A 26,961-nucleotide genomic window follows, 5' to 3' on the forward strand; every position below is an offset into this window, starting at 1 on the left:
AAAAGGTAGAAATTTCTACCCATTACGGTAGAACTATATTAGAACCACATTTCTACTCAAACCAATTTTACCTAGGTATAACTACAAAATAGAAACAAACTATGCACAGTAGGAACGGTCGTTGTGGAAAACAGGACAGCGGGCAGGTGTGACTATGTTTAATGGCTGAAATAGCAGAAGAATGATGTCACGAGGTGATGGCGGCTTCGTCGTCATCACAAAGATTTGACAGTGGTTGTACCAGCTTGTGTAGGAAATTATACTATCAGCTATTCAGCTTGGGTAGGAAATTCTACCCTTTTTTTCCTTAGAGCTGACGAGAGAGAGAGGAGCAAGGGAAAGGGACGCCGCCGCGGAGGAGAAGGGGCGCATGGATTGCCCCGAAATGGTTGAGGTACTGTTGTTCTATGAGCTTGGGTAGGAAATTCTACCCCCCCCCCTTGTTTTTTTATTTACAATGCGGTACCTAAGAAATTCACATTTTCGTTTTTGTCACCACTTCCAGATGATTTTAGGAAGCGGTTTCCGATTCCTCAGCGGATTTTCGTTTCCGTTTCGGTTTCCGGTGAAACAAACCAAAATATTTTCGCTTCCCGCAGAATTTGGGTATTTATTTATTTATGTATTTTATTTATTTATTTATTAATACCCTCAGGGTAAAGCACTACAGAGAAGAGTGGTTTTACAAATGATCCGTAATGATTCAATGGAATGTTTCCGAGTTGGTACAAAATAGTGAAGATGGAAGGTGATTCCAGTCAATGCTTGTTCTCGGTACAAACGAGTTTGAAAAAGCGCTAGTCCTGCAGTGAGGTATCCCTACTTTGTGCTGATGGTCAATGCGGGATGTAAAGTAATGCGGAGCGGCGAGGAGTATATGCTATAGAAGAGAGAAAGACCGATAATTTTACGGCGTAAAGATAATGGCTGTAAGGATAATGATACTTTCATAGCTGAAACACTGGCTGTGCGGTGGTACTTCGAGAAGATGAAACCGGTCGCGCGGTTCCGCACTGCTTCCAGTTTATGAATTAATTATGATTGGACTGGGTCCCAGACGGCTGACGCGCATTCAGTTTCGGTCGCACAAGCGTCTTATATAGTGTCAACTTTAGGTTCACCGGGGCCAAGTAGAAATTTTTCCTGATATACCCAAGAGCACGGTTAGCACTGTTGCAAATGTGTTCAACATGGGCGTCCCATGAGAGGTCAGGTGATAGTAGTACGCCAAGGTATTTATAACTCGTAACAGACTGAAGATAGGAGTTGTTTATAGAATAGCGATTGTTAGGTTGTACATTCCGAGAGATGAACATGTACTTACACTTCGTAGGGTACACTTCGTATTTAACGTGCGGCTTCCAGTAACAAACCCTGCTTTCCACGCTTTGGGTAGGAAAACACAGAAGACGTTGGCCTTCCCTTACGACTCATACTCGGCACAGACTCACGCACCAACTTGGCACAACTTCAGTACAAACTCGAGCACAGCCAAGGGCTTGTTGCGCGCTTACGGCGTCGCGATTTCGGCCGGACAGGATTGGATCACATTATTTTAGCGTTCCGAGAAACTTGTGAGCCCCCCCCCCCCCCCCCGCTGGAACCTCTCTGCATGAATCATTCGCTTTGTCTACATGTATTTCGCCATTAAATCTGATGAGTGACGAGACGCGAATGAGAGAATACTAATATATATGCATATTTATTAATATGCCCAAAGGAAAGCACTACAGAGGGGAGTGGTGGTTATTTATAATCCGATGGAACGTATCAGCATACAAAACAATGACGGTGGAAGGTGATTTAACTCTACGCTTGTTCTAGGTATGAAGGAATTAATTCATATTATTATATGCGTAAGAGGAAAGGGAAGCGAATTACGTTACGTGAGTTCCGTTTCATACTCCTTCCCTATCGCGTCCAAAAAAGCTGACACGAAGGGGAGCCACCACCCTATACATGCCGTTTTCACCGCTTCCGGTTTGACAGCAAACACGCTCTGCGCCAACCATTGTGGCGATTGATACAGTTATCGCTTCTGATTTGAGGAAAAAGAGGGTCGTATACGCCTCCCGTTTTCAACAAATCAGGAAAGCGAAAGATATAATTCCGCATGGCGGCTGGTTCTGAGCGTCCTTAGTCGTGCAAGGACCGGAAGTCGTTGAGGCACCGGAAGTTGTGGCGGGGGCTTGTTTATGTTTACCCGAGAATGTCATGTGTATCCAGTTGGTGTGCGGCAGCGGCGGGTTCTCTGACTTCTGTCCCGAAACAGGTTCTCTACAAAATCCGTCCCAAAATAGTCCTTCGGACTTGGGTTATCGCGCAAGCCTATCATCCCTTCACAAAGGCCAAAGTCAACAGAGAGTTTTAGTACATCGTACGCTATCGCCTTTACGTACGAACGCCATAGCGTTGATGGTTCTGCGCCCGCCCACAGCAGACAGAGAGGTTGGCGCAGTGCGGAGAACCACCAACGCTATCCGTTACGTACGCTATCGCCTTTGCGTACGATCTATTAAAACTCTCTATTGGTTGAGCGGTGAAAGGAACGTTTACCGGAAGGTCGTATCTATAAAGTCTTATCTCCTCCGAAGCAAGCAAGCAAGACGTTTTCGAGATTGTGCAACGCGAAGGACCGGAGAACTTTACACTGAGTCAGTATCACAGCACGTGCCACATGTAATTTTATCCAGTTCTAAAAAAGCAAGTTTGATCAGGGTCTTCTATCTCTCTTTTCTTTTGTTTCTATTTCTTCTTTCCGTAAAAAACGACTTGTCTGACGCATGAAACAAGGGACAAACTCGATACTCCATTCAATGAGAAAAGGCCACAATAAGTGTTAAAAAAATATATATATATATATATATATATATTGCGTACCACGTCGTAGCTCGAAAACGATGACCCGTCCCCTTGGTGTTTTTTCTTACTGTTGTTTCAGATACCTGTTGTTTTGTTTGTTACGTTGCTGAAGTATTGAGAAGATAGTGAGTCTTCCTTGTTTCGCTGCTTGATATAATTTTAAGGCGGACGACAGTTTGCACGCTTTGTAATAGGGCGTGGTCAACCTTACGTGCGCTTTCTATTTGTGACAAAAAATTACAGGACGGTTACGACTCGTGTAACGCGAAGTTCAGCGTCAGCTGTACGTATGTTAAAATGAGGCCGGATGAAAAAAGAGGATAACATGTTGTCTTGGTATGTTTCCATATTATATTCCCTAAGACAGATGTCGTTGATCATACATTTTCCGTGACGCGCTTTCCTTGTTTTACCCTTTTGACGTTGTTACTGAAACACTCTGTTTGAGAGGCGCACAACACGTACAACAATTGAATAGTAGGTTGCATATTCATTTTCTATGACCTGACCCGTCGCAATCCTTGTGCCAAAACGTGTGTCTTTTTGATGATACGACGCCGTGTCAGTTGCTCCTTTGTCGCTGAGTCGTGTGTGGGGGAGCAGCCTGCAGTCAGATCACGGAGGAGAAGTACGGAGACCGATCTCGCCCGACGCCGCCCGGAGAAACTATGGTCCCTAATTCCTCGAACCTTTTGTGGCCGCGCCGTGGCGCTCGCGCGCCGTGGGAGGCCAGACTTCGCAGCCTCTCGCCTTGATAATACACTCTTCAAATTCAACTTGCGCGGTATAAACGCACGCGGTAGCAGATCATATCCTCCAAACGCCCATTTCCTCCAAAAAAATATTCGGAGGTTCTGGGCTTTCGGTTGATCTGGGCATGCGGGTGGTAGTGACCCATATCCCCCAAATGATCTTTTCATCCAAGCGCCCAGAACCACCGAAAGCGGGATACTTCAAAGGACACGCGTCCACCGTTTAACAGGGAGAGGAGGAAGGGTGAGCGGTTCCCAAGTATGCGGGAATCCGATGTACAGCTCGAGGCAGAGTTAACTGGAACGCCACTTCGACTGTCGGAGCTAAACTCAGGGAGAGAGCAACCCTAGAAATAAAGGCAAATAGTGTTCGGACTGTCCCACTGTTGCTGTGGAGGTGTAAGCCTTGCCATGAGCTATTGACTCGGCATTGGCCTTAGCTGTGGTTATCGTCGCGATGTTTGTTTGTGTTTGCGGCGATTATGTGAAGGTGTATGCCGGCTGATATCGCACGGATACGATGCCTTTATCTCATTGATACACGCGAAAGTGGTCGCGTTCGCTCAGTGGGGCATTTTCAGATTTGTGATAAAACAAATGATGCACGGGGTCTAGTGGAAAATTTATTGGAGTTGCTGTCCACCTTTGCGCGTATCAATGAGATAACAGCATCGTATCCGCGTGATATCGGCCAACATACACCTTTACATAATCGTCTCAAACCCAAACATCGCGATGATAACCACCATTGAGAGTAATGCCGAGTAAACAACTCATCCCAAGGCGCACACCTTCGCAGCATCATGGCGAATTGTTGTTGTTGTTGCTCCTCAAGCTGCTCAAGAGTGGTGATCATTTGGTGGCAACTTCTTTTTTTTTGCCAGATCCCGAGCAGTCAAGCAATATTGCATTTTCACGTGGCACTTCCCGTGCGCCCGGAATTTCCCAGCTATTACTTTTTTCGTCCGGTCTCGAAACGATCGAGCAGCGGGTCGCCCAACTATATCCGGTGTCGTCAAATCCGCACTGCAACGGTGGCGAGTGCTCTCATTGGACCGCACGTCGAAGTTCACGTGATTTAGCAGACGACGGAACCCGAAGACAGGCGACCGCGATGGCCCTAGCGTGATCCAAGTGTACGAATTCTGCCCTGATTCAAAAGGGATGAGGCGAGCCTGAGCCTGATCCTAAAACCGCCAGATCCCTTGCACTCATGTTCGGGTGGCAACTGTCACATGATCCAGCTCCGGAGCCGACCTAGCAATTTTCGAGCGCCAGGCAGTGTTGTAATTAAATGACCACCACAATTCGCCATAAGTAGGACAGTGGAAACATTATTTCCCTTTATTTCTCCTAAGCGCCGCTAGGGTGATGCTCTTCCCGATTCAGCGGTCGAAGTGGCGTTCCAGTTAACTCTGCTTCGAGCTGTACTTCCTTCAACTCGCCAGAGAGGGTCACGTGGGTTCCTGACTGCTGCTCATCCGGTGCTCAAAATGTTCTGTAGCATGAGATATGCGGTCCGTTGATTTTCACAGCTTCCTTTGTTCCCCTGCTTACTAATAATTCTCCTTAGAGATGTAACATATATGACTAATATAAATATGAGAGCTGATGCACGAGATCTATATTAAAGAAGCTTGATCGTAGTTGGATAGAAATGACACGACACTCGGTGTGTACAAATGAGATCGCGTTCAAGAAGTGATCTGAACGGAGAGGTATCCCGAAAATGAATTTTATTGGTATGCACGTTGCTGACGGGAGAAGCACTATCTTCGGAAGGCCATGGAAGTCCGCGTCATGATTCACGGAAAAAGAACATGGTGGGAGTGGTATGTTTGTGGCTGGAACATTTAGCGGGACGGCGGAAAACAAACAAACCTCAAGCGCCTTCAGAGGAGATCGACAGTTCAGAGGATATGTTGGTTTCATGCATTCATACTGTTTGCAAGCTTTTTCCAGGGGTTGTTTCAGCCGGTAGAGTGTTTTCTGAACGTCTGAACTGCATTAACAGAACGCATAAAAGAAAAGTAAAGGAGGAGGTCCTTTTTGTAACCTTCTTCGAGACCTGTGAAGTGGGCGCTTTGTTACTATATTTGCTTTCCACTATGATGACCTACACAGTGCCTGGAGCCCGGTCACTCGCATGGAAAATATCTCTGTTCGGATCGGATCATTTTTTAAACGCGGTCGACATCAATAATACCTTTCCTTTGCAAGCTTCACTTCTGACTCAGTTGCAGGATTGGATTCTCGCACACGCAAAAACAGCTCAGCCTTCCTCCTCTCCCTGACAAACAGAGGAATCGTGTCCTTTCAAGTATCCCGCTTTCGGTGGTTCTGGGCGCTCGGATGAAAAGAGCTTTTGGGGGATATGGGTCACTGCCACCCGCGTGCCCAGATCAACCGAAAGCCCAGAACCTCCGAACATTTTTTCGGATGAAATGAGCTTTTGGTTGATTTGGAACGTCGGTGGAAATGGGCATTTGGAGGATATGAGGCCTAACGTACACACGCAGGAAAATACTTTGATAAGTAAACGCGATTTTTGCATGTCCAGCAAAGTTCACTTTCTTTTTTTGGCATCAGTCCCATCTCATCATCGTATCTCTATTTGTGTGTGTGTGTGTGTTTTCTTTTTTTTTCTTTTCCATTTCACGTTTTCGTTCAAAACTACACGCCCCTTCAGCACAGAGTGAGCAGAGCGGGTAAGCCTCCATACAGGGGATTACCTTTCAGCGCCGTGCAGAGAAACAGTGTGACGAAGATACAAAATGCAGGCTGGCTGGAACTCTCGAGATTCTCGTGTTGACCGTATGTGTTCCTACGTGATTAGAGGGCGTGTGTCAAGGGGGCGAACTAGTAAGTCCGGCAAAGGTTAGGAATATGGGCGGCTCGATTGTATTTCACTACAAAAAAAGCCCACGAAAATTCACGAAGACTACAGTAACTGTTACCTTGTTTTCAGCGGTGCACAGAGCTCCAAAGAAAGTAGCGTGTACCTTCGTGAGCCAGCCTCCGAGGTAACGCAAACGCCGCCCGGCGGCGGCGAAAGGTTCAAGGAATTAGGGGCGTCACATTTTGGCGAAGTTCGGGCTCCTTACTTCTCCTCCGTGAGTCAGATTTAGCGAGAGAGTGTTTCTGTTACTGCTGATGCGTCACTCACTCTATTGCTTGTTTGGAAGGTACAAGATAGTGTGCATACGCATTTAGGCAAAGTGTGTTTCTCTGTGCACACAAATACACATCGTGCACTCTGATGATATGTAATGTAATAAAGGAATTACGTTACAAATGAATATATTCTTAGCTAGGCTTTTGCCGACGTGTGCTCATGCTGACCAATCCAATCATTTTTACATTAGCCCACCATGCACAAGAAGCACTGGTTTCCGTATACCAAAGGAGACGACTTCCACAACGAACGCTACCTAATTTGAGCAGTTTTCTCTTGTTTTTAGGGGGGGGGGTATGCACGCTTTCCTTTTATGATTACGGAACCCGAAGGTTCTTGGACCATCCGCAGGGCAATCACTCACAAACACAAACACAGGGCAAACGATACAAAGCAGAATTCCCCACGATCCCCAACCTGAGTATGAGTAGAGTCTAAGTATGAGTAGTACTCTACATTGCATTCACAATGCACAGGGACAAAAAGACGCATCCTGTCGCGTCTTTCCTCCCCTCCTATCTCGGATTATCCGTAAATTACAATGTACCAGGTCAACCAGGGATTTGAAGAAAACTCCAGACTGTTTTTTCGGGGACTCAACCACCGGTGGTATTTTTAGGGTACTTTGCCAATGTGCATGAGAATGAGATGAAAAAAATGAGCCTACTTTGAGTCCGAGTTTGTACGAAAGAACTGTATGTTACGCGCACAAAGCGGGACGTCTCCTTAGAACGAGAACTTGTCCAAGGTCGTCCACGAAATAGCAATATTTTTATTCCAATAAAATTCCTGAAATGTATAAGGACATATCTAAAGCTTTGTATGCTAGGCACCAGTATGCGATCAAAGGACACATTTTTTTTTTACTTTTACTGGCGTATCATCATGACGTACTCGCGGGTCTATGAAAATATGGTCTCGGAAAATTAGGTCCCACAAACGGCTACGCGGCAAAATAAACAGGGGTGTAGTTGCATGGTTGGTTGAGTTACACCCTACTACACCCGAGCCGGACCACATCCGACGACACCCGCGACAGCGAGCGTGAAGTTGGTCGGAACCTTAGGATAGTAGCATAAGCGTTTCATTTTATTGGTACAAATACAGAAGGGAACGTGCCATTTTGCTCATACCCTGTAGTACTTCCTCGTATTAAAGAACGCGGCTTCGTAGAATGTAGCAGGACCATGGTGAATCACCCGTGGTGAATAATCCCGTGTCATAGTCAGATTTATTTGTTGTCGATGAATCGCTTCCTAATCTTGCCGAGTTTTCTGTACTCCGCAAATGTAGAAGAGAGAGAGAGAGAGAGGAACATAAAGAATACACGCAATCCGCCAATATAAACAGTACAGCGTATGTAACCGACGACGACGACACTGAACTGTGCGCACGCACGGCTCTTCTGCTCCGCTTCTGTTTCGCTTGTACCCGCTGAAAATTTTAAGCCTCAAGCCAGACGTTATCACCTCCACCAGCGCCTTGGCGCCTTGCTGAATCCTGCGAACTGGGATTCGCGACGCGGTTCCCCCCTTCCGAGCATGGAGGGGGTTGAGCACCCCAGCTACAAATCCTCCACAGAGGAGGGAAGTAACATTGACAGCGACTCATCCGCAAGTTGCGGAACCGTGCTCCTTAGGAAGAGAAGTCTTCCTCCTTCCTCCTCGTGCGATGGTCCCGGTCTCCCATCTTCGGACGATGAGCCGCCCTTCCAGGAGGTCACAAAGCGTCCCCGCAAAGCTGCCCGCCGCAACACCGCACGAGCTTCCGCTCTAGAGGGCACAACGGTACTGTTTACTCCTACTGACCGCAACTCCAACCTCGCTCGTCTTAACCACCTAAAGATCTCCGAGTTCCTCACCTCCGAGTTTCCAGGGCGAATAAGGGAGATCCGCCCCAATTACTCGAAGAACATAATCGAAGTGGACGCTGTTTCACCCTCCGCAAAGCCATCACTCCTACAACTGGGGCGAATCTGCTCCGTCCCTGTGCGCGCTTATGAACCACGGCCATCGAACTCGTGCTACGGTGTGCTCTCAGGGATTGACCCCTCGCTTACGGACGAGCAAATACTGGGCGCCATCAAATCTGAACCTCCGGTCCTCGCGGCTCGACGAATCAGAAAGGATGGGGGAGCTGTGCGGCTCACTTTCCCTGGTTCTAAGCCGCCAAACCAAATCAGCCTTCACCTCCTCACGATGCAGGTTCAAAGCTACCTACCCCATGCAGTACAGTGCAACAACTGCCTTAGATATGGCCATGTGGCTGCGTGCTGCACCCGAAAGAGGACGTGCGCAACGTGCGGGACGTCTCACGACAACGCTGAGTGCCCCAATAAAGAACCGCTCTGCATAAACTGCAAGGGGAGTCATGTTGCCACGTCGGCAGATTGTCCGAAACTCAGGGAACAAAGACGCGTAGCCCGGGTGCGATCCCGCTCTACGAGCAGCTACAAAGAAGCCCTGGAAGTAGTCAGGAAGGCTGCACGCAAGAGGAAGCCAAAAAAGAAGCGTGCACCTGCCCCGCCAACTATAACGGGTTCACGCCATCCGCCTACCAACAGCCCTGCCCCCGAGAAGCATCCCTCGTGGGCGGACAGCGACTACCCTCCGCTCCCGCCGTGCGAACCTCGAGCGGCCGCTTCAAAGCGCACAGCAGCTAAGCATCCTGCACCTGCCATGCCAAGCAACACCCAATCTCCGTCCCCTTCATCCCGTGCCGCCCTAGACCGAACACGCGGCGGTGACGTCGCATCGGTCATATTAAAACTGCTGTTCGCGGCACTTAAGGCCATAGTTACTGCGTGCCCTAACTGTACCGTTCTCCCAGATGTTCAATCGATCCTAGGCCTTGAAAACCTCATCGCACCCATTCTCCTGGCGGATCAGAGTAGGAACTGAACTCATCCAGCCTTGACCTCACCGATCAGAACATAACATCGGAATGACAACGCACTTTCAAGAGACGACGGTCTTCCAATGGAATGCGAGAAGCCTCTTGTCCAAAGTGTCCGACTTCCGTCAATTCACCTGGCGACACAAGTTTCCTATTATGTGTATATCGGAATGCGGAATTCCGGTTGAGTTTCGTTTATCGAACTACACTGTTAGAAAAATTTATACCTTTTGGGGTATAAACGGCTTGTCCCAGGGCGCATACCTTTTGAGGTATAAACGCTATACCTTCCTCAAGGTATACTATCTTTATACCTCCCTGAATGTATATTATTTGCACCTCAGGGTATATGTTGAAGACCTTGTGGGTATAATTGAAGAAAACGGTAATATTCGATGTGTTCGATATTCGAGGTGGCTTCCCAGTGCACCTTTCCACAAATATTGAAAAAAAAAAGACCAAAGGAACGATAACAAAAAAAGAAAAGAATACCTGGAGACTCTCGCGCACAAACTCACAAACCATGGATGTGAATCGGAGAGGAAAGAAATTAAGTAACAGTTAGCATTAAATTGGAAACCAAGAAGCAACACTAACAAATATTAGGAAAAATATTTCCAGGAGCAGTTAGCATTTGCTGGAGAACAGATACATATATAAAACACCGCGGCTACACATGGTGGAGACCATCCTTCGCCCGGGAAGCAACTTAAGAAGTCAGCGCGTGTAAATTTATTTATTTTTGGATCAAACAATTGGATTCCAGATATCACTACCCAATAGAATTAGAATGCTACTGTATTACTTACTATGTTTTTAAATCAACTTACTGTTTAACTGAGATGATATAGTCGCCGTCACAAATTAATGTGATCCCAGATGTTGCGGAAGAAAGGGTATACAAAACGCTGAAGGTATAATCGTAACATAGAAGTACTTTTTTATACCCTCAGCTGCCGCGGAAGGTATAGAATCAGAGATCTATACCTTACACATGGTTTAAACAGGGTATAGACAGTGGTGATGAGGTATAAATGTCGTACTCTAGACCTTATTTATACCTTTTATATACCTTTTCTTCTAACAGTGTACGTGACATTCACCTCCAGTCCCCGTGGCGGGCGATGCCGATCCGCGTTGTTTGTTCGGTCCGACATTCCAGCCATCAAGAAGGATATTATTACGGGTGGACAGGGCGAATACGTATGTTGCATCGTGCGCATGGCCGACCTTGTCCTTACTGTGGTCTCACTTTACCTTCCTCCGGCGGTCGCTTACGATACTGGGGAGCTTGCCGCAGTACTGGACAACGTCCCGCCTCCATATCTTCTTTGTGGTGACTTCAACGCCCACAATGTCATCTGGGGCAGCGCGCGCTCCGACACGCGAGGGGAGCGACTGGCAGCCCTGTTCGAGGAGCGAAACCTCTTCATCCTCAATGATGGCTCCCCTACGTTCCTGAAGACAACGTACCATTCCTCCTGCTTGGACCTCTCTGTTGTGTCAGCTCCTATTGCACATCGCTTCAGATGGCAGGTGGGCGCTGATACCCTTGGAAGTGATCATCTTCCTGTCCTGATCAGCATGCAAGGTTCGCGAGTACAAGCCCGCTCCCACACCGCTAAAAGAACGGATTGGCAGTCCTACAGATGCATGCTCGAATCTTCACTTTTAGACTGGAGGCCCCAAAATGCCCATGACTTCTGCGACGTGGTTGCTAACGCGGCGCGCGCTGCGACCCAGGTGCACCGCATACCTGCCAAGTTCACGTCCGTCGACGCGGAGTATGAGAGGCTGCGCGCTATCCGCCGCCGCGCCGAGCGACGCGCCCGCCGCACACATCTCCCAGTCGACAAAAGTGAAGCGAGGCGGCTACAGAAGGTGATTCATAGGCATCTGTACAAGCTGACACGCGACCGCTGGAGAAGCTTCGCGACATCACTGTCTCCAAGAACACCCATGTCTCGAATTTGGTCGGTGCTCAAAGGGCTCGCCACTCCCGTTTTCCAAAGGCATCCTTTCCGCTCACTATCGCTTGCCACTGGGTGCCCTGAAGTCGAGGTTGCAGAGCAGTACTGTGCCCGCCTGACGTCGACACCTGCCGCTCCTCTCGCGTCTTCCCTTGACTCCCTTTTCCTTTTTGTAAGTGGGAATAGCAAGTCGGCTGCTGGAGCCAGGCTAACCTTTCCCCTCTTTCGTGTTTTTTTTTTGTTTTGCAATAAACCTATATTCCCCCCCCCCCCGCTTTTATGTTCCTCATTCAATGACGTGCAGCTTTTATTGTTCATTAATATCAAGGTTAATCTTTAAAAAAAACTGTCTCCCAATTTCAACGAATAATGAGGGCGAATGGTAGCACTTGATCGGCCATGATCCGTTTCATCAGCTGTTCACAACGGCGCTCCTGTATTCTTCGACGCACGGAACCCCGCTGGACAATTATTTCCGCCCACGACACCAGGAACCATTTTGTCCAGGACCAAATTTGTCGGAACCATGTTTTCCGGAACCCCGTGCTCGCTCATACTGTTCACAAAGTTCAATCGGCAAAGGCCTCAAAAACCGATATCCCTGTAAAGTGTAAACTTGCTGTGCGACAGAAGGACTCGTTATTTTGCATTTTTACTTCTGCCCGCGCTTTCGTAGAAAACGACTGGCCACTTTGAGGATTTGCCGTCGTCCCTCCAAGATATGTGGTCTTGAAACAGTAACCACAATCTGGCGCCAAAACACAGAGGACCGGATTTCGGTGAGGAGCGCTTCGCACGTGTCCGTATAGGGACCGAGCCAACGTGTTTTGGCGCGGAGGAAGCACCGCCCTGCGGGGCGCTTGCCGAAGGTTGTAGGAGAAGAATCTCCGCCATAGCTTGATCGCTCCGTTTGTTGCACTTCTTCATGCGTATAATTTCTGACCGGAATTCCAAGCAACGTAGATTGTTGTGTTGTTGGATGCAACGCTACCTACAGCAACTCTCCGGGAGTAAAATTGTACTGCTTTCCCTGGAAGAGTTACGAGAAGCAGCGACGTGCTGCATGGATCCAGCTCGTTCGTCGACAGAATGAGTAGACCTGTTTTTCTCGCCTCTGTTGTCTTTTCATGCTGACATAGCTGTTTTACAGTGCTTCTGGCGGACTGTGGGTGCCCACAAAGAACTCACGAGTATACAGTAAGCACTTCGTTGACAACGCCAAGTCAGACGAGGAGAGGCACCCTGCTTACAATCCTTCAATCTTTCCCGACATCTACAGGAAACGAAATCTTCATGCCACTGATCGCTACGAAAGGTATTATCTTATCACCTCTTTTCCCCCATGTCCAGTAGCGCGCCATGGTAAAAGTTTGTGGGTAATGTTGCAGTTCAAAGTATTAGTTCTCTTTTCGTTTACGCAATGCAGATCGAAACGGCGCAGGCACGCGGACATGCCAAATGTTGACCTTGCTCCATCTGAACTTCACAACGAGCACGAAGGATTCGAAGGCACTGGGTGCCGTCATGAAGAGCAGGATACCAATATCATGTTGGAATATGAACCAGTAAGAAAGGAGGTATGCTGTACATATATATTTTCCGTTCAGTTCCCCTGTGCTATATGTAGTTGTCTTTATGAATGTAACGCTTGAGCAGGCCTTCACAATGACTGAGGAGCTAAGCGAGGCCTCAAGGGTTGTGGTATTTTGCTGTGAGCATGACAGTAACAGTGTCGGCACACAAGTTAGCAGTGTGGCAACAGTGACAAGAGGCACGGCGTGCCAACAAATGCAGTTGGAGAATAAAAGTACGGGCACAGCCTTCAAGGAGCCATACTTTGGAAGGTACAAGTCTGTGAAGCATGATGAGCAGCGCTTACTGGACTTGACTGGGTTGACATTCATGGTAAGTGTGATGTGGCGGTGCACAATCAGGTTCATAAATACTGTGCTAGATGCATTGTATACGTGGTTGTTCGAGCCATACAAGTAAAATAGCTCTCATTGCTCAGGTTCTGTCTGTTCCAGAAAGCCTGCTTCTTGACAAAGGCCGGAAACCTCAAGAACTGCACATCCACGACAAACTCCTCCTATTCCTCATCAAGTTAAAGCATGGCATACCATTCTCATGTTTAGCTGCACTCTTCGGAATCCACCGGACAACAGCTGCAAAGATATTCAAATCTGTCCTCTTCCAGCTGTGTGCTGCAACAAGATCATGGATATTTTGGCCCAACAGAGCTGCGGTACAGCAAACAATGCCCCCAAGTTTTCGCCTCCTGTACCCAAATTGCAGAGTTATCATCGACTGTACAGAATTGAAATCAGAGACCCCATCTGGTGTTAGAACGCAGAATATGTGGTATTCCCACTACAAAGGGGGATACACAATGAAGTATTTGATAGGAATTGCACCTAATGGGCTCGTGACGTTTGTCTCGCCAGGGTTTGGCGGCAGGGCAAGTGACACGAGCGTCACTGTAGAGTCTGGCCTCCTGCCACGGTTGGATCCAGGAGATCTCGTACTTGCCGACACAGGCTTTCCAGGCATACGCACAGGGGTTGGCCAGCAACAGGCAACTTTGGTGATGCCTCCCTTCGCTACAAAACCACAATTTACAGAAGCAGAGGTGGATGCGACGTACGAGACAGCTTCTGTGAGGATACATGTAGAGCGGGTGATTCAAAGGCTACGTATTTTTGATATACTGAACAGAAGGATCCCACATGACCTGACCAAAAACGACAGGAGGTCATAGATTGTGGGGTCGAAGACGTTTGGTCAGACGAGGTAACTTTTGTGCGAGGGGTGTTTTGTTTTGCTCTATTTTGCTGAGCGTGTAACATGAGACGCGCGAAAGGAGGGCATCGGGCGGACGAAACAGAACGCAGGGAGCGGGGGACTTTGCGAAATTAGAGAGATTTGGCCTGCGGACTCCGTAGCAAACGGACCTGCTCGGAGGCTCGGAGTGACTTTGCCATAACATGTAAATTTTGCAACAAAGTCTCGCTGTAAATAAACCTGTTACCAAGTGTTGAAGATCGTCTGCCGTCGAGTGCGTTTACTCGGGTTTCAACGTCATGGATCATCACCATCAGCTCGCTTGCTACCTGCCTACCTACCTTTCCTTTCAGTATTATTTTCCGTGTACTTCCGATCATGAAACGTATCCGTATATCCTGTGAAGAGGCGTTCGATGAAGTTGTGTTCATGAATTGTGTTCGATGAATTGGGCGGACATCGAATAGTAACTAATGAATCAAGCCGTGCGGATAGGCGAATACTGTGCTTTTCAATGTACGTCGTTGCTGAAGTACACACGAGATATGTAATGAAAATTGCAAAAAAGAAAAACGAAAGAAACGTTAAAAATATGATTAATTCGGCCAATTCAAGTCCAACTCTTCCTTCTCTTTGAAAGGTGAAACGCTGCCCGAACTTCTCTAGACAAACATGCTGAACCATTTCACGAAGGCTCGCGATGAAATGAGCCGCGAAAACTATTCTCTGCCCAGAAACTGCATCTTCTTCCGTCCTGCACTGAGGTGACGTTCTCTACAAGAAGGTTCGGCAGATCATTCATTTGTGGCGCAACCTTCAGGTGTTTGCATAGCGGCAGCAATCTCTGTTGGCGCACAGGGTGTGCACCCCGATTACTGTACCCCGATCAACGGAAACACGCCATGGTAGCCATCAGAAATCACCTACGGGCAGTGCGAGCTCGTCATTCCTCAGCAAGCTCACGGTTCTCACCGTTGTTTTGGGCGCTACCGAGTACGAGACTCTGGTGTTGCAGCTATGAGCGCTTGCAAGATAGGACACTAGATGGCGCAGCAAATGGCACCCCAGTTTCGCTTTCACTGATTTTGGCCAGATGTGTTTCAGACGTCGTAACTATGTTGTAAATGTCTGAACTGCGCTGTAATTTTTAGGGATCGTTGTAGGCATAATTCTCTACTTACAGTCCACTGTTTGCCTGTAGCAGGATCGCAGAACAGCCAAAAACAACCAGCGGAAGAAATGCAGTTTTTTGTCTTTTTCATTAAGGCATTGTAAATTATCTATACGATATAGAAAAAATGCGGCATTTGCCTGTGATAGAACAACACATTGAAAAAACTAAATAGTGCTATCTTCTTCGTTTTTCGCGAAGTCCTTTCTGAAACAGCACCAAATATCACTGTTATTGCCTTACTCTCGGCCTTATAGCACCGATGCAGAGCGTTATATTGAAAAACGGCTTCTGTAGCGGGGTAGGCAAAGAAAGCATTCCAACGGTGCCAACATATTCGGGAACACACGCACAGGAGCGACGAAATCCTTTCTGTAAAGTGGCCGTTTTCAGGGGAGGAGTGGTACCGCAGTCTTAACGTTTCCCGGCTTGAATTCTGTTTCGGTTTCCGGTAAAGGTAAAGAAAATATTTTGTTTCCGTTTTTATTTTCGTTTCCTGTGGAATTTGGGTATTTAATGTTTCTCGTTTCCCGTAACCACATCTGTCAGCACTCGTTGTGTTTCCAGCAAGAGGAGCAAAATGTTTTTTACGGTTTACCATGAAACAAATCGGCGAATTGAAGTGGGAACTTGCCTAATTTTGGCCACCTCCTATAAGATGGACCGATGCTAAACTGTGCGATAACAGTACCGACTGTTGCCATGCAGTTCTAGTTCGCTGGCGGGTTGATAAGCCTCGCGGGGAACACTTTATCGAATTTGGTTTCTGTGGCTCGAACGTGTAATTTTCTGCCTTGTCCTGTCAGGTATTCTGCCTTTTACACTCATATGTATACTGCTGGGAGGTCTTTCATATGTCATAGGGTGGACGTCAAGTGTGCAAAAGTTAGAAGAGGTCAGAGAAAGCGCATCTGCCAAGAGCAGCATTCAGGGACACCCCCTCTGAAACCCGGCTTGACCAGATAGCAGAGGACTACGCAAGGAAGCTAAGTTTACAGGGTGGTGCGTGAGTACGTGAGGAGGAACAGATTTGGGCAGGGAGAGGAGGACATATCTGAGGCGAACAATTCCCTTTTCGCGCCCTGACGTGATAACAACACCGATAACACACCCGGGAGCTTTCGCGTAAGATAAAGAATAAGACGTACTGTATAACTGTGGGAACGAGCATGGGACTTTCCAGATATCGGGAGATTGCCGGATGAAATTGGCAGGTAGGCACCTATGATAGCTTTCTGAACGACAAATTGACTAAATGCGAGTTCTAAGGGTGCAGCAAGGACAACAGCTACGGTCCACAGACGATACACAGACTACATAATTTTATGATGATACCGTCAGTACAGAGTTGTGCCTAACTCGTTACAAGTAACTCGTTACCTGGTAACGGTTACTTTTTTTGGTAACGAAGTAACGATTCAGTTACTTTTAAAAAAATGTAATAGTAACGGAATCAGTTACAAAAATTGGTAACTCGTTACTGACGTTACTCGTTCCTTTTCTTGAGCACGGGGAGCACATTTCGACATTCCGTGTGGTGCAATGCCTGCAGATTTGACCTGCGTGACGTGTGACTCAAAGTATTATTGCAGTCCCTCACTGTGTGTTGTTGTCCTTTCTCTTGTTTCCGTAATCTCCGACCATCAGTCCTTCCCAAGAATGTCCACCAATTGTGCTATGGCTACAAAAAACGCGTTTCGACTTTTCTTATCTTTGCTAACCTTCTGAGCGCTCTAAATTATGACGCAGCCCCTCGTCTGTTTTGGGGAACCGTTGGTGATCTGTGGCACGAAAACCACTGTTTTTTCTTGTGTTTTCGTAATCTCCGATCACCCCCACTTCGGAAACAAGGGAGAAGGTTCAGGCAAACTGATATAGATTCATGGTAACGGGCCGAGAGACACGGAACACGAGGGACGGACGACAAATTTCGAGTATCAGCTTCTCCTGAAGTGCAATTCCTCATTAATAAAGAGTTGAAGGCAAGTGACGGCGTGTTTTTTGGCTCCTTTAACTATGCTGCGGTAACGTAAAAGTAACTCGTTACCTGTGAGTAACGAGAACTCGTTACTTTTGTATGTCGGTAACGAGTAACGTATTTAGTTACTTTTTTCTGAAGTAACGGGTAACGGTATTTAGTTCCTTTTTTTCGGTAACGGGCACAAGTCTGCGTCAGTATCAAGTTGGTACCAAGAGTTATTACGAGCTAAAATAGAGGAAACTGACAACTGACTCCGTAATTAAATGATGACATCTTCCATATCACGTTTATGTCCAGAGTTATTACGAAATGAAATGGAAGATATGGATAATTTGGCGTCTGCGAGTGCTGTGGCGATGCGAGTGGTGGCGTCTTTTTTTTTTAAATTCCGTGTTAGCGCCGCGAAGCAACTGTGGCTATGAGCGGCGTACAGACGTGGACAGATGGAGAGAGGACAGCAGGAAGGAGTGGGGGACAGAGGGGTTAGTATGTGTTCTGGGCCGACTTCAGGGGGAACCGTGCCGACAGGTGGTGTCTGCGAGTGGCAAAGATTTAATCAAACGCGACTTCGTTGAACCAGAGATTTTGGTGCAGAACTAAATACATTCAGAATCGAAGGCGTGTATATTCCCAAATCCCAGCAGTGGGCAGGAATACAGAAGGTCACCGACACACGAGGCGGTGAAGAAGTAGAACACACTGAGTGAATTTTATTTTAGTGTATTTACAATACTGTTTACCCATACTTGTAGGTATAGTCGCAGGTGGATAGGTCACACGGCGATGTACAACAACACAAGAACAGACAATTACAACACATGTTGCAGTTTCTAACTGTCCCATGTCGGATTTTGCCTTCCGCAGTGTGGGAAAGGAAAATCTGTGACGAAAAAAAACTACAAAAAAACATGAAAATGAGCTTTTTGTAAATTTTGAAACGTGTTCGGTGGTGTGTTATCGCATCTCTGAATGACAATGCACGTCTGGCGCTAATAGCGAGTGTTAGTAGACAGCGGGGGTAGCCCGGTAGGCTACCGCGTCTACCGCACTCTGTCAGCGCCCCCGCCTGGAAAGGAAAAATTTCCGTGACGTGATCCAGCGGGTTAAAGTATTTCTACCGAGGCGACATACGTACCTTACAACTACAAATGTAGGGTGCTTTGGATGCACCGTACGGATCTTGTTGTATTCAGTTTTTTTATTGCGCGTTCGCGCCGCGGAGTAACTGCGGCCATGGGCGGCGTACAGACGTCGACAGATGTCAGTTGTATTCAGTAGTATAATGCGTGGAAAATGTAAGGTGCTCCAAAAATAAATTGCATAGCAACCAGCGAGTTTAGATCAGCTTGAAACGAAACAACAATAACGCGGTTTGATGGTGCCACCCGTTCCTTCAATCCCAGCCTATACCTTTGAACTTGATCTCCAATATTTATTGTAGATTTCCAATAACCAGTTGTTCCATGTGTATGTATCCATGGTATGAAGACTGGCAGGGGATTCAGTATAGCCTGTATAGGGGAGTAGAAACTGGAACAGGGTTGAATATCGCCGGTAGCGATTAGACACTCCAACGTGTTCATAAGCAGATTTCGAGGTAACACTAAACAAGTGCTACGGGCCCTCGAGTACATTATTTATTTCTCGCATAAGATGAAGCAATGCTTAGATCAGGGTAATCAGGGCTCTCACACACGCGGGCCGCATGTGCATGGCTTGCAGTCAGCCATTCTGTGCCCCGAGGGCTCTTGACCACTAAATAGAATAAAGCTGCCCCCCCCCCCCCCAAGAATGAAGAATTCGGAAAGAAACCAGGTTTTCAGGCATTGTTTTTACCCTTGCTCGATGTCGTGCTGCTCCTGTCGACGTTAGGAAGTACATTCACATTCAAGCAGTTCTTGTGACTCATGAACCCCGACAGGTAGTTATAGTGATCTGGTCTGAACGTGCATTCTGATAAACTACACTCTAAGTAATATGATGATACCATTCGCGAAAAACTATACGGAGCACAGAGAGGTGCAGATAAAAAAAGTAAAAAGAAATACAGATGGACCAGTTATGTACGAGGGTCATGTGCGCAGCAGAGAGCCCTTTAGAACGGGCGAAACCTCTTTAATCATGGTTCCAAACAGATATTATCAACGGCTTATGATGATCTTCTACTGGGATTGCAACAGAAGTGACCACAAAATTTTGAAAAGGCAGCAGCAGTGTCCTTTGAAACTTACGAAACCCCTTGTATCATGGTCATCATAATAAATTTGCTCAATTTCTACTCTACCTGTTAGTCGCTTACTCCCTCTTTCTTCCTGCATTCACCATGTAACTCCATCACTGATAGTTACTCCCTCATGCCGGCCAAATTTTAGTGGAGAAGTGATGTGTGACATCACCCTCGTCCTCGTACAGCGACTTTCGAGTTATAAACGTGTGTACTACAGCGCAACCATCCATATAATCGCCTCATTTTTGTTTTATATTCCATGGTTTTGCACTAAGGCTCTCAGTTGGTGAAGTTCTCACCGTTACGTGAGAGCACATCGTGAAATGTGACCTTCTGACACACTAATTACGTCGAATACCTATCCCGGGGTTTACCGCGGTCGAGAGTATTTCCCAATGAGATTACTGAGGGAAGTTCGGATGTTTTTTTCTAGTGGGTTGTCCCGTGGGACCGCCGAATTTAAATGGAGATACCACCGGTACCCCCTACTTTTTGTACACTGTCACAACACTTCCCTTTCTCTTTTATGCACAACTTTTCCCATCCCCATCGAGTATGTACTATTGCGAGTCGCTTATAAGCGGATGCACATATATTCCGAAATCTGAAATTTCACACATGATTCCAAAGCAGCTGGAGGGTTTAAGTTTTACTCCAAACGGGAATGTTCTACGGGAAAAACCATTTACTCCCCTAAACGAGTTGTGACGACACTATTGTTTCTCAGTGTGTGCTCCTACAGCGGAGGCAGTGTTCATACCTTACCGGTATTAAGAGAACTCCCTTTGGACCATACCGAGGGAGGTCGTCAGGACAACATCTGCAGTTGCTGGCCTGACCCCCCTTGGTGGTGGTGTTACAGCTACTGCAATGGGTGTCACGGTTACACCCCACAAATGGAGTAGCATGTTACTCCCCTTACTTTTACTCCAAGAGGGAGTGTTCCTTTGGACAAGCCATTTACCCCCTTAAGGGAGTCGTGACGCCACCCTTTTTTTTCACAGTGCTTGTATCATAGTTCCAAAGTCATATACGTATTCGCAACGGCTTATGCTATTGCCATTCTACTGGAATTATAACAGATACGGCCGCGAACTTCATAAAAGGCTGCAGCACAGCCCTTTAAAACGCCCCCAAACCCCTTTTAATCATGGTGGCAGACATTTTATATAGACGCGACGGCTTATGTTATGCCCCTCTCCTGTGATTGCACTGGAAACTACCGCAAAATTAGGAAAAGGCGGCAGCAGGGCCCTTTACAATGACTCAAATAATTTGTATCATGGTGCCAAAAAGTTACTATGAACGGCTTGCACTGGGATTGTAACAGAGGTTACCGCCACGTTCGGCAGCAGGTCGAGCCCTTTAAAACGTGCGAAGCCCCTTTAATCGTGGTGCCAGGGCGTACCTGTTTCCCCTGTACATGGAGATGTCGCGTTTGAAGAAACTGCTTCAACGACTTCAACGGCAACTGCTGGCACTCCAAATGGACAGTTTTATCAAGTTGTATAGTTTAATACATAAAAGCGATGTAAAATACAAAGCGGTATCATTTGTATATTACTCACTCAACATAAAGTTGTTTATTATGTCAGCCCTTTCGAGTTCTGGAAAAAATGACCGTTCGCCTTCCGAATTCATTCAGATCGGCCGTACAGTCTCAGCGCATGCGTATTAGGATAACACTGGGACTCGGTCGGTCGAGCCCCTAGGAGGGGAATCCTGCCCGAGTCGCAACTTTGAAGGCACTTGGTGCACCAGTGTTAACACTCACACATCGTGCCGTGATTCGTATGTGGCCTGGAGGACGTACTGAACAAAAATAGGCGATGACATTTCCAGAATTTGACTCTCTTTGTCGAAAAATCGTAGTCTAAACATGGGCGCTGTGCAAAAATCGACGGAATCCCCACAGGCGAAATGCATTAAAATTCTTTTGGCCAGGGTGCACTAGGTTTATATTCTGCCAGCGCCTTACATGTCTCCAGGGGTTCTTTACATGGTGTGCTTCTCTATTAGACGATGACATCTTAAAAATTTTATTCTGTTTTGCTGTTAATTGGCATAAACGCTGTCTCCCATTGAATTCACATTCTGTAAGGCCGGCATAGTTGCGGAGTGCGCCGGATGGGGGGGGGGGGGTCCGCAATTTGGGATTGAGTGACAATACCGCATTACGAGCTCTGCTTTGCCATTTTTCGAGCAATAAATTACTTTACTGAGTAATCGATTACTCAGTAATTGATTACTTTTCCGGCAGAGATTAACTTATCTTTCAGAGGTTGTGCCTCAAGTCAAGCCCCTCGTGCCGCCAGCCTTTGTTGGGCCGTTCTAATATATAGCAAGCGGAGGTCAATATAATAACGTTATGGAATTTCAGGATCTCTCTCCCTAATATCTTCCTACACCATTGTGGTGGTACCTGAGGATTTGGAGGTTTAGTGAGTCATGGGAAAGTTCCACGCAATGCTCTTCCCCAATCGGGTCAACGTCTTCCCCGGGCGATAAATGCAGTAGACCTACAGATTTACGTGTCCTACGCGTGTTTGTTTTTCGTGTTATTTCAGCTGCTCCGTCTGCTGAGCCTTTTCTTTCCTTTTTTTTTTTTTTTCTGAGGCACACAAACGACGGATATGATTTCCGTCAATGCAGAGTAGCGACTGAAGTAACGCGTTACTTTTCTACTCGTTACTCAGTTACATTTGGAGTCGAGTAATTGGTAAAGGTAATCAATTACTTTTTTCGGAGAAGTGACGGTAACGGTAATCCATCACTTTTTTCGAGTAACGGGCACAAGTCTGACGCTAGCGCAGGAGTTTCAATATGTCTGAAGATATAGGCTACTTTCCGTGATCGTCGCAGAGCCTTTGAGTTGGTACGCGAAAAAAATAAGAAAACTGGGGATATATATATATTAGAACAAAGGAAAAAAAGGGAGAGGAAGGGGGCAAATTTGGGTTTTCTGTAGAAGGTTCAATTTAGGAACCTCAATGTTGAATTCAGGAAGCGGCTTCCTTTATTGGTCCACTAAGGCCACCGCCACTAAACACTTGAACCGAGATTAGACTTCCCTGAACTTCGTGTTAATTTTCAACCCTCTGTTACTAACGGCTCTATGTGACCCTATTTGACGGGCAATTTCACTATCCCGCGTTGGTGAAACAACGTTGGCGATGAACAGCAAGTCTAGGGAGCACTGTCTGATCTCGATTGTTAGTGGAACCGGGCCTAAGGGGGCTTTCGGAAAAGGTTAATTGTTACCAAGAGTGCAATGCCGTCACTGTTCTTGAATCCGCCTATCTGACCTGTTCGGATGTTCTCCTTAGGAGTTCTAGTTTATGCAAGTTTACCCTTACTCCGGAACATAAGGAAGGGTAATTCGAATCCGTACGGGGCCGACTTGGAAGTGCTCCATTCGTAGCGCAAGTAAAACTGGCTGTACTTACCGTGCATGGAGTAAACGCTTCGTAGTAGCCATACCAAATTTCTCTGGCATCATGGCTCCTGTTGCAATAGTATCGACAGTCAGCGGGAAATGCAGAGATGTTATTCTGCGAGAGTAAAAAAAAATAAAGCGTACGTGAGAGAGCATCACACGCAATGATCTTCAGGGCCACTCTTCGCTGTTCGTGATACGTGTTGTTGGAACGTGGGATGCGTATCCCGAAATCCTGGGATCACGGCATTTTTTGACGTCCCAAAATCTCGGGATTTTCCCAAATATACTCCGTGATTTCGGGACTTGAGTATGGGATACTGCAAATCTCTGCCCTCACTCTTGGTCAGCAAACGCAAGGATAGTCGGCATACTCTGATTATTTGGTTCCCGCACAATATTATTACTTCTGCATTTTGCTCATTTGGTGAGGCTCATATACAGGGTGTCCGGTGAGAAAGTGTCATTAAATTTCTAAAAATAGGTTTAACTTCAGAAAATTACGAAACTGCTTGGAATACACACACACAGACTTTTGCCACAGATTCAGACCATTTGCATTCGCGTCACACATTAATTAAGCTAATTTTGCTAATTGAACTCGAAAATTAGCCAAGGAAAGGTAACGTTTTTCTTGATGAATTCGGAAGCCAATGACCATAGCACACTATTCCAACCGAAATCACAGTTTTTTTTTCAGAAGATTTGTACAAAAATTTGACAGCAGCAAAACCGTCCCAGTGCGAGGTGCGCTTGCTGATATTTATGTTTGCGGAACTTTTCGTTCCATCCAAATACCCCTCCTACACTCTTAAAAATGAACTTCACCACATAGCACGCACGTAGCCAATCATCACCCCGAATGACAATGTTCTCGCCCTAGATTTGCTGAAAACGGGAGGAGAGCACAAAATAGGCTCCTCCTCCCGTTTTCAACAAATCAGGGGTGAGAACGTTGTCATTCGGGATGATGGTTGGCTAGGAGCGTGCTATGTGGTGAAGTTCATTTCTAAGAGTGTATGCGAACAAGGACATAATCACGCCTTCCGACCTTATCAACGCGCATACCGTCAGTCCCCAGCCACTGATAACGTCGGTTACCGCTGTAATGCCCTCGATCGGGTGTGGCCGTTTCCACTTTCTCTCGATAAAGGCAGAGCCAGCATTTACGCAAACGCAGACATGTACAAGATACCTCAAAAAGTACACTCTTAAAAACGAACTTCACCTCATAGCACGCTCCTAGCCAACCATTATCTCGAATGATATCGTTATCTGCCCTGATTTGTTGAAAGCGGGGGGCGTACGCCATTTCTGTGACACTTATGCTGTTCATAATTGTCACAGAAAAGGCGTACGCCCCGTGTTTTCAACAAATCAGGGCAGATAACGATATCAGTCGAGATAATGGTTGGCTAGGAGCGTGCTATGCGATGAAGTTCATTTTTAAGAGTGTATTTAAAATAAGATAGTAACTACACTCTTAGAAATGAACTTGACCGCATAGCACGCTCCTAGCCAACCATAATCTCGAATGATATCGTTATCTGCCCTGATTTGTTGAAAACGGGAGGCGTACGCCTTTTTTGTGAGAATTATGAACAGCATAAGTGTCACAGAAAAGGCGTTCGCCTCCCGTTTTCAACAAATCCGGGCAGATAACGATATCATTCGAGATGATGGTTGGCTAGGAGCGTGCTATGCGGTGAAACTCATTTTTAAGAGTGTACTGCCGAAAAATTGTAATTAAGATAGAGTATAAATACTTCAGAATGAAAGTAATTAAGTTAAAGTAGTAAATACTTCCGGAAGTCGTCGTAGAAAAGTACGTGAACGTGAGTATAGGACACGTTTGAGTTTGAAACACGTGAGTTTGATGTTTTCCTGGTCGAAAGCATGTTCTTGTCGTAAGCAAAGCTTGCACTTGACTGAAATATTATTATCGGTCTCCGAAACATATTCGAAAATCGTCCGAAGGTTTGGCTATGGGAGTGAACGCGCCTCTTTCGTTGGCTTCATTCTGAGAAATGACAACTCGTGCAGAATGACTTTTTTATGTCCATAAATACAAAAGCCCCAACAGCGCTTGCGGTGGTCACTGACCGATCTGTCATACACACAACCTACTACATACAAACATTACATCATATGCCTTACAAATTGAAAAAGTAGAAGCTTGTCAAGCAGGGGTGTCCTAGATGGCTAGAACAGAGTCAGAGGGGATATTTAGGTCAGAACTCTGCTGCAGCTACAGGGCACTCATTATAAAACCCTTGCTTTTGAATTCTTATTTTCCAGAAAAAAAAAAAAAACATTCAGGTCAACGTAAGGGGTCTGAATGGAAATTCCCGCAGAGCGAGCATGCCAATGAAAAGAAAAAGAGAGAAAATGGAAAACTGAGAGGCGATCCAGAAAGTAGTTAGAGTATCGAGTAGAAGATACCACAAAATGTATTTAAAATAGAGTACAAATACTCCCGCGAAAAAGTATTGAGTAAGATACCAAATACCACAAATAGTATTTAAAATACAGGATCTTAAACACAATACTCTAAATACGTACAAGTCTGCGCAAACGCAAATTTCATTGAGCACGCTTTGCCAAGTGACGGTTTTGCGGCTGTCAAATTTTTGTACAAATCTTCTGAAAAAACCTGTCATTTCGGTTGGAATGGAGGAATGGAATGGAATGGAGTTGGAATTTTCGGCTATGGCCATTGGCTTCCGAATTCATCAAGAAAAACGTTAGCTTTGCTTGACTAATTTTCGAGTTCAATTAGCAAAATTAGCTTAATTAATGTGTGACGCGAATGCAAACGGCCTGAATCTATGGCAAAAGTCTGTGTGTGTGTATTCCAAGTAGTTTCATAATTTTCTGAAGTTAAACCTATTTTTAGAAATTTAATGACACTTTCTCACCGGACACCCTATACCTCTTTACATCCTTTATGTGACGGAATAGTTAACCGCGTTCTGCAACATAAACCGGCTAAAATATTCATATCTCGCCAGATATGCGCCACATATACCTACTCCACAAAAAGCTTAAAGGGGTTGTGAGACATTGATATACATGCAGTCACCCCCCGTATTATGAACGCTCTATCTGTGAATTCCCTCGCTTTATGAGCACTTCGTTGAGAAACCAAATGTATCCTTCTAGTTATTTAAAGGGGCACTAAAATGCAAAAACAAGTTCACTTCAAATTACGTCGCACGCTATGTCAATTTCGTACTTGTTATCATAATTCAAAACTTTGATTCCGTTACGGAGCTACAGTCGACATTATACCGGACTCTTTCTTGCTTCAGCGTTAAGCAGTAAACGTCTTTTCAGTTCGTGCATCGGTGTTTTTAGCCCATGCTGCGTGTGCACGCACGTGCCACGCTGTGAAGCAGTCTCTGTGAAAAACATAGTGCGCGTTGCGAGGCGGACTGGCGTCGCTGTTCGAGGGATGTGAAGATAAATATTGTCAGTGTATTTCGGCTATGCCGAAATACCCGCCGGTGTATGCGGGCTACAATTCAGTGAATCGGTATTAGTGATGGGCAAGTCAGTTCATTTTTGTGAACTAATTCATTTAGTTCAGTTCACTCCACTGAACTGCCTAAAAGAATAGTTCATTCGTTCACCTGTTCGCAATTAAACACAATCAAGTAATATAGTCCCAAACTTTAAAGTGTCTCGACCGAGAGAGATATAACAAAATGG

At 46.2% G+C, this 26,961-nt stretch overlaps 1 protein-coding gene across 2 annotated transcripts in view; it reads right to left on the reverse strand.

Moving 5' to 3' along the window:
- The window catches only part of LOC135366149 (uncharacterized), a 54,527-nt gene that overhangs the window by 1,083 nt on the left and 26,483 nt on the right, over nucleotides 1-26,961 (reverse strand). For both annotated transcript variants that reach the window (XM_064598814.1, XM_064598806.1), the window contains one exon: nucleotides 23,261-23,365. In XM_064598814.1, the coding sequence (XP_064454884.1) occupies nucleotides 23,261-23,365 (105 nt within the window). The remainder of the gene's footprint in view (nucleotides 1-23,260; nucleotides 23,366-26,961) is intronic.

Source organism: Ornithodoros turicata, chromosome 1 (genome assembly GCF_037126465.1).
Source record: "Ornithodoros turicata isolate Travis chromosome 1, ASM3712646v1, whole genome shotgun sequence".
Classification (NCBI taxonomy): Eukaryota; Metazoa; Arthropoda; class Arachnida; order Ixodida; family Argasidae; genus Ornithodoros; species Ornithodoros turicata.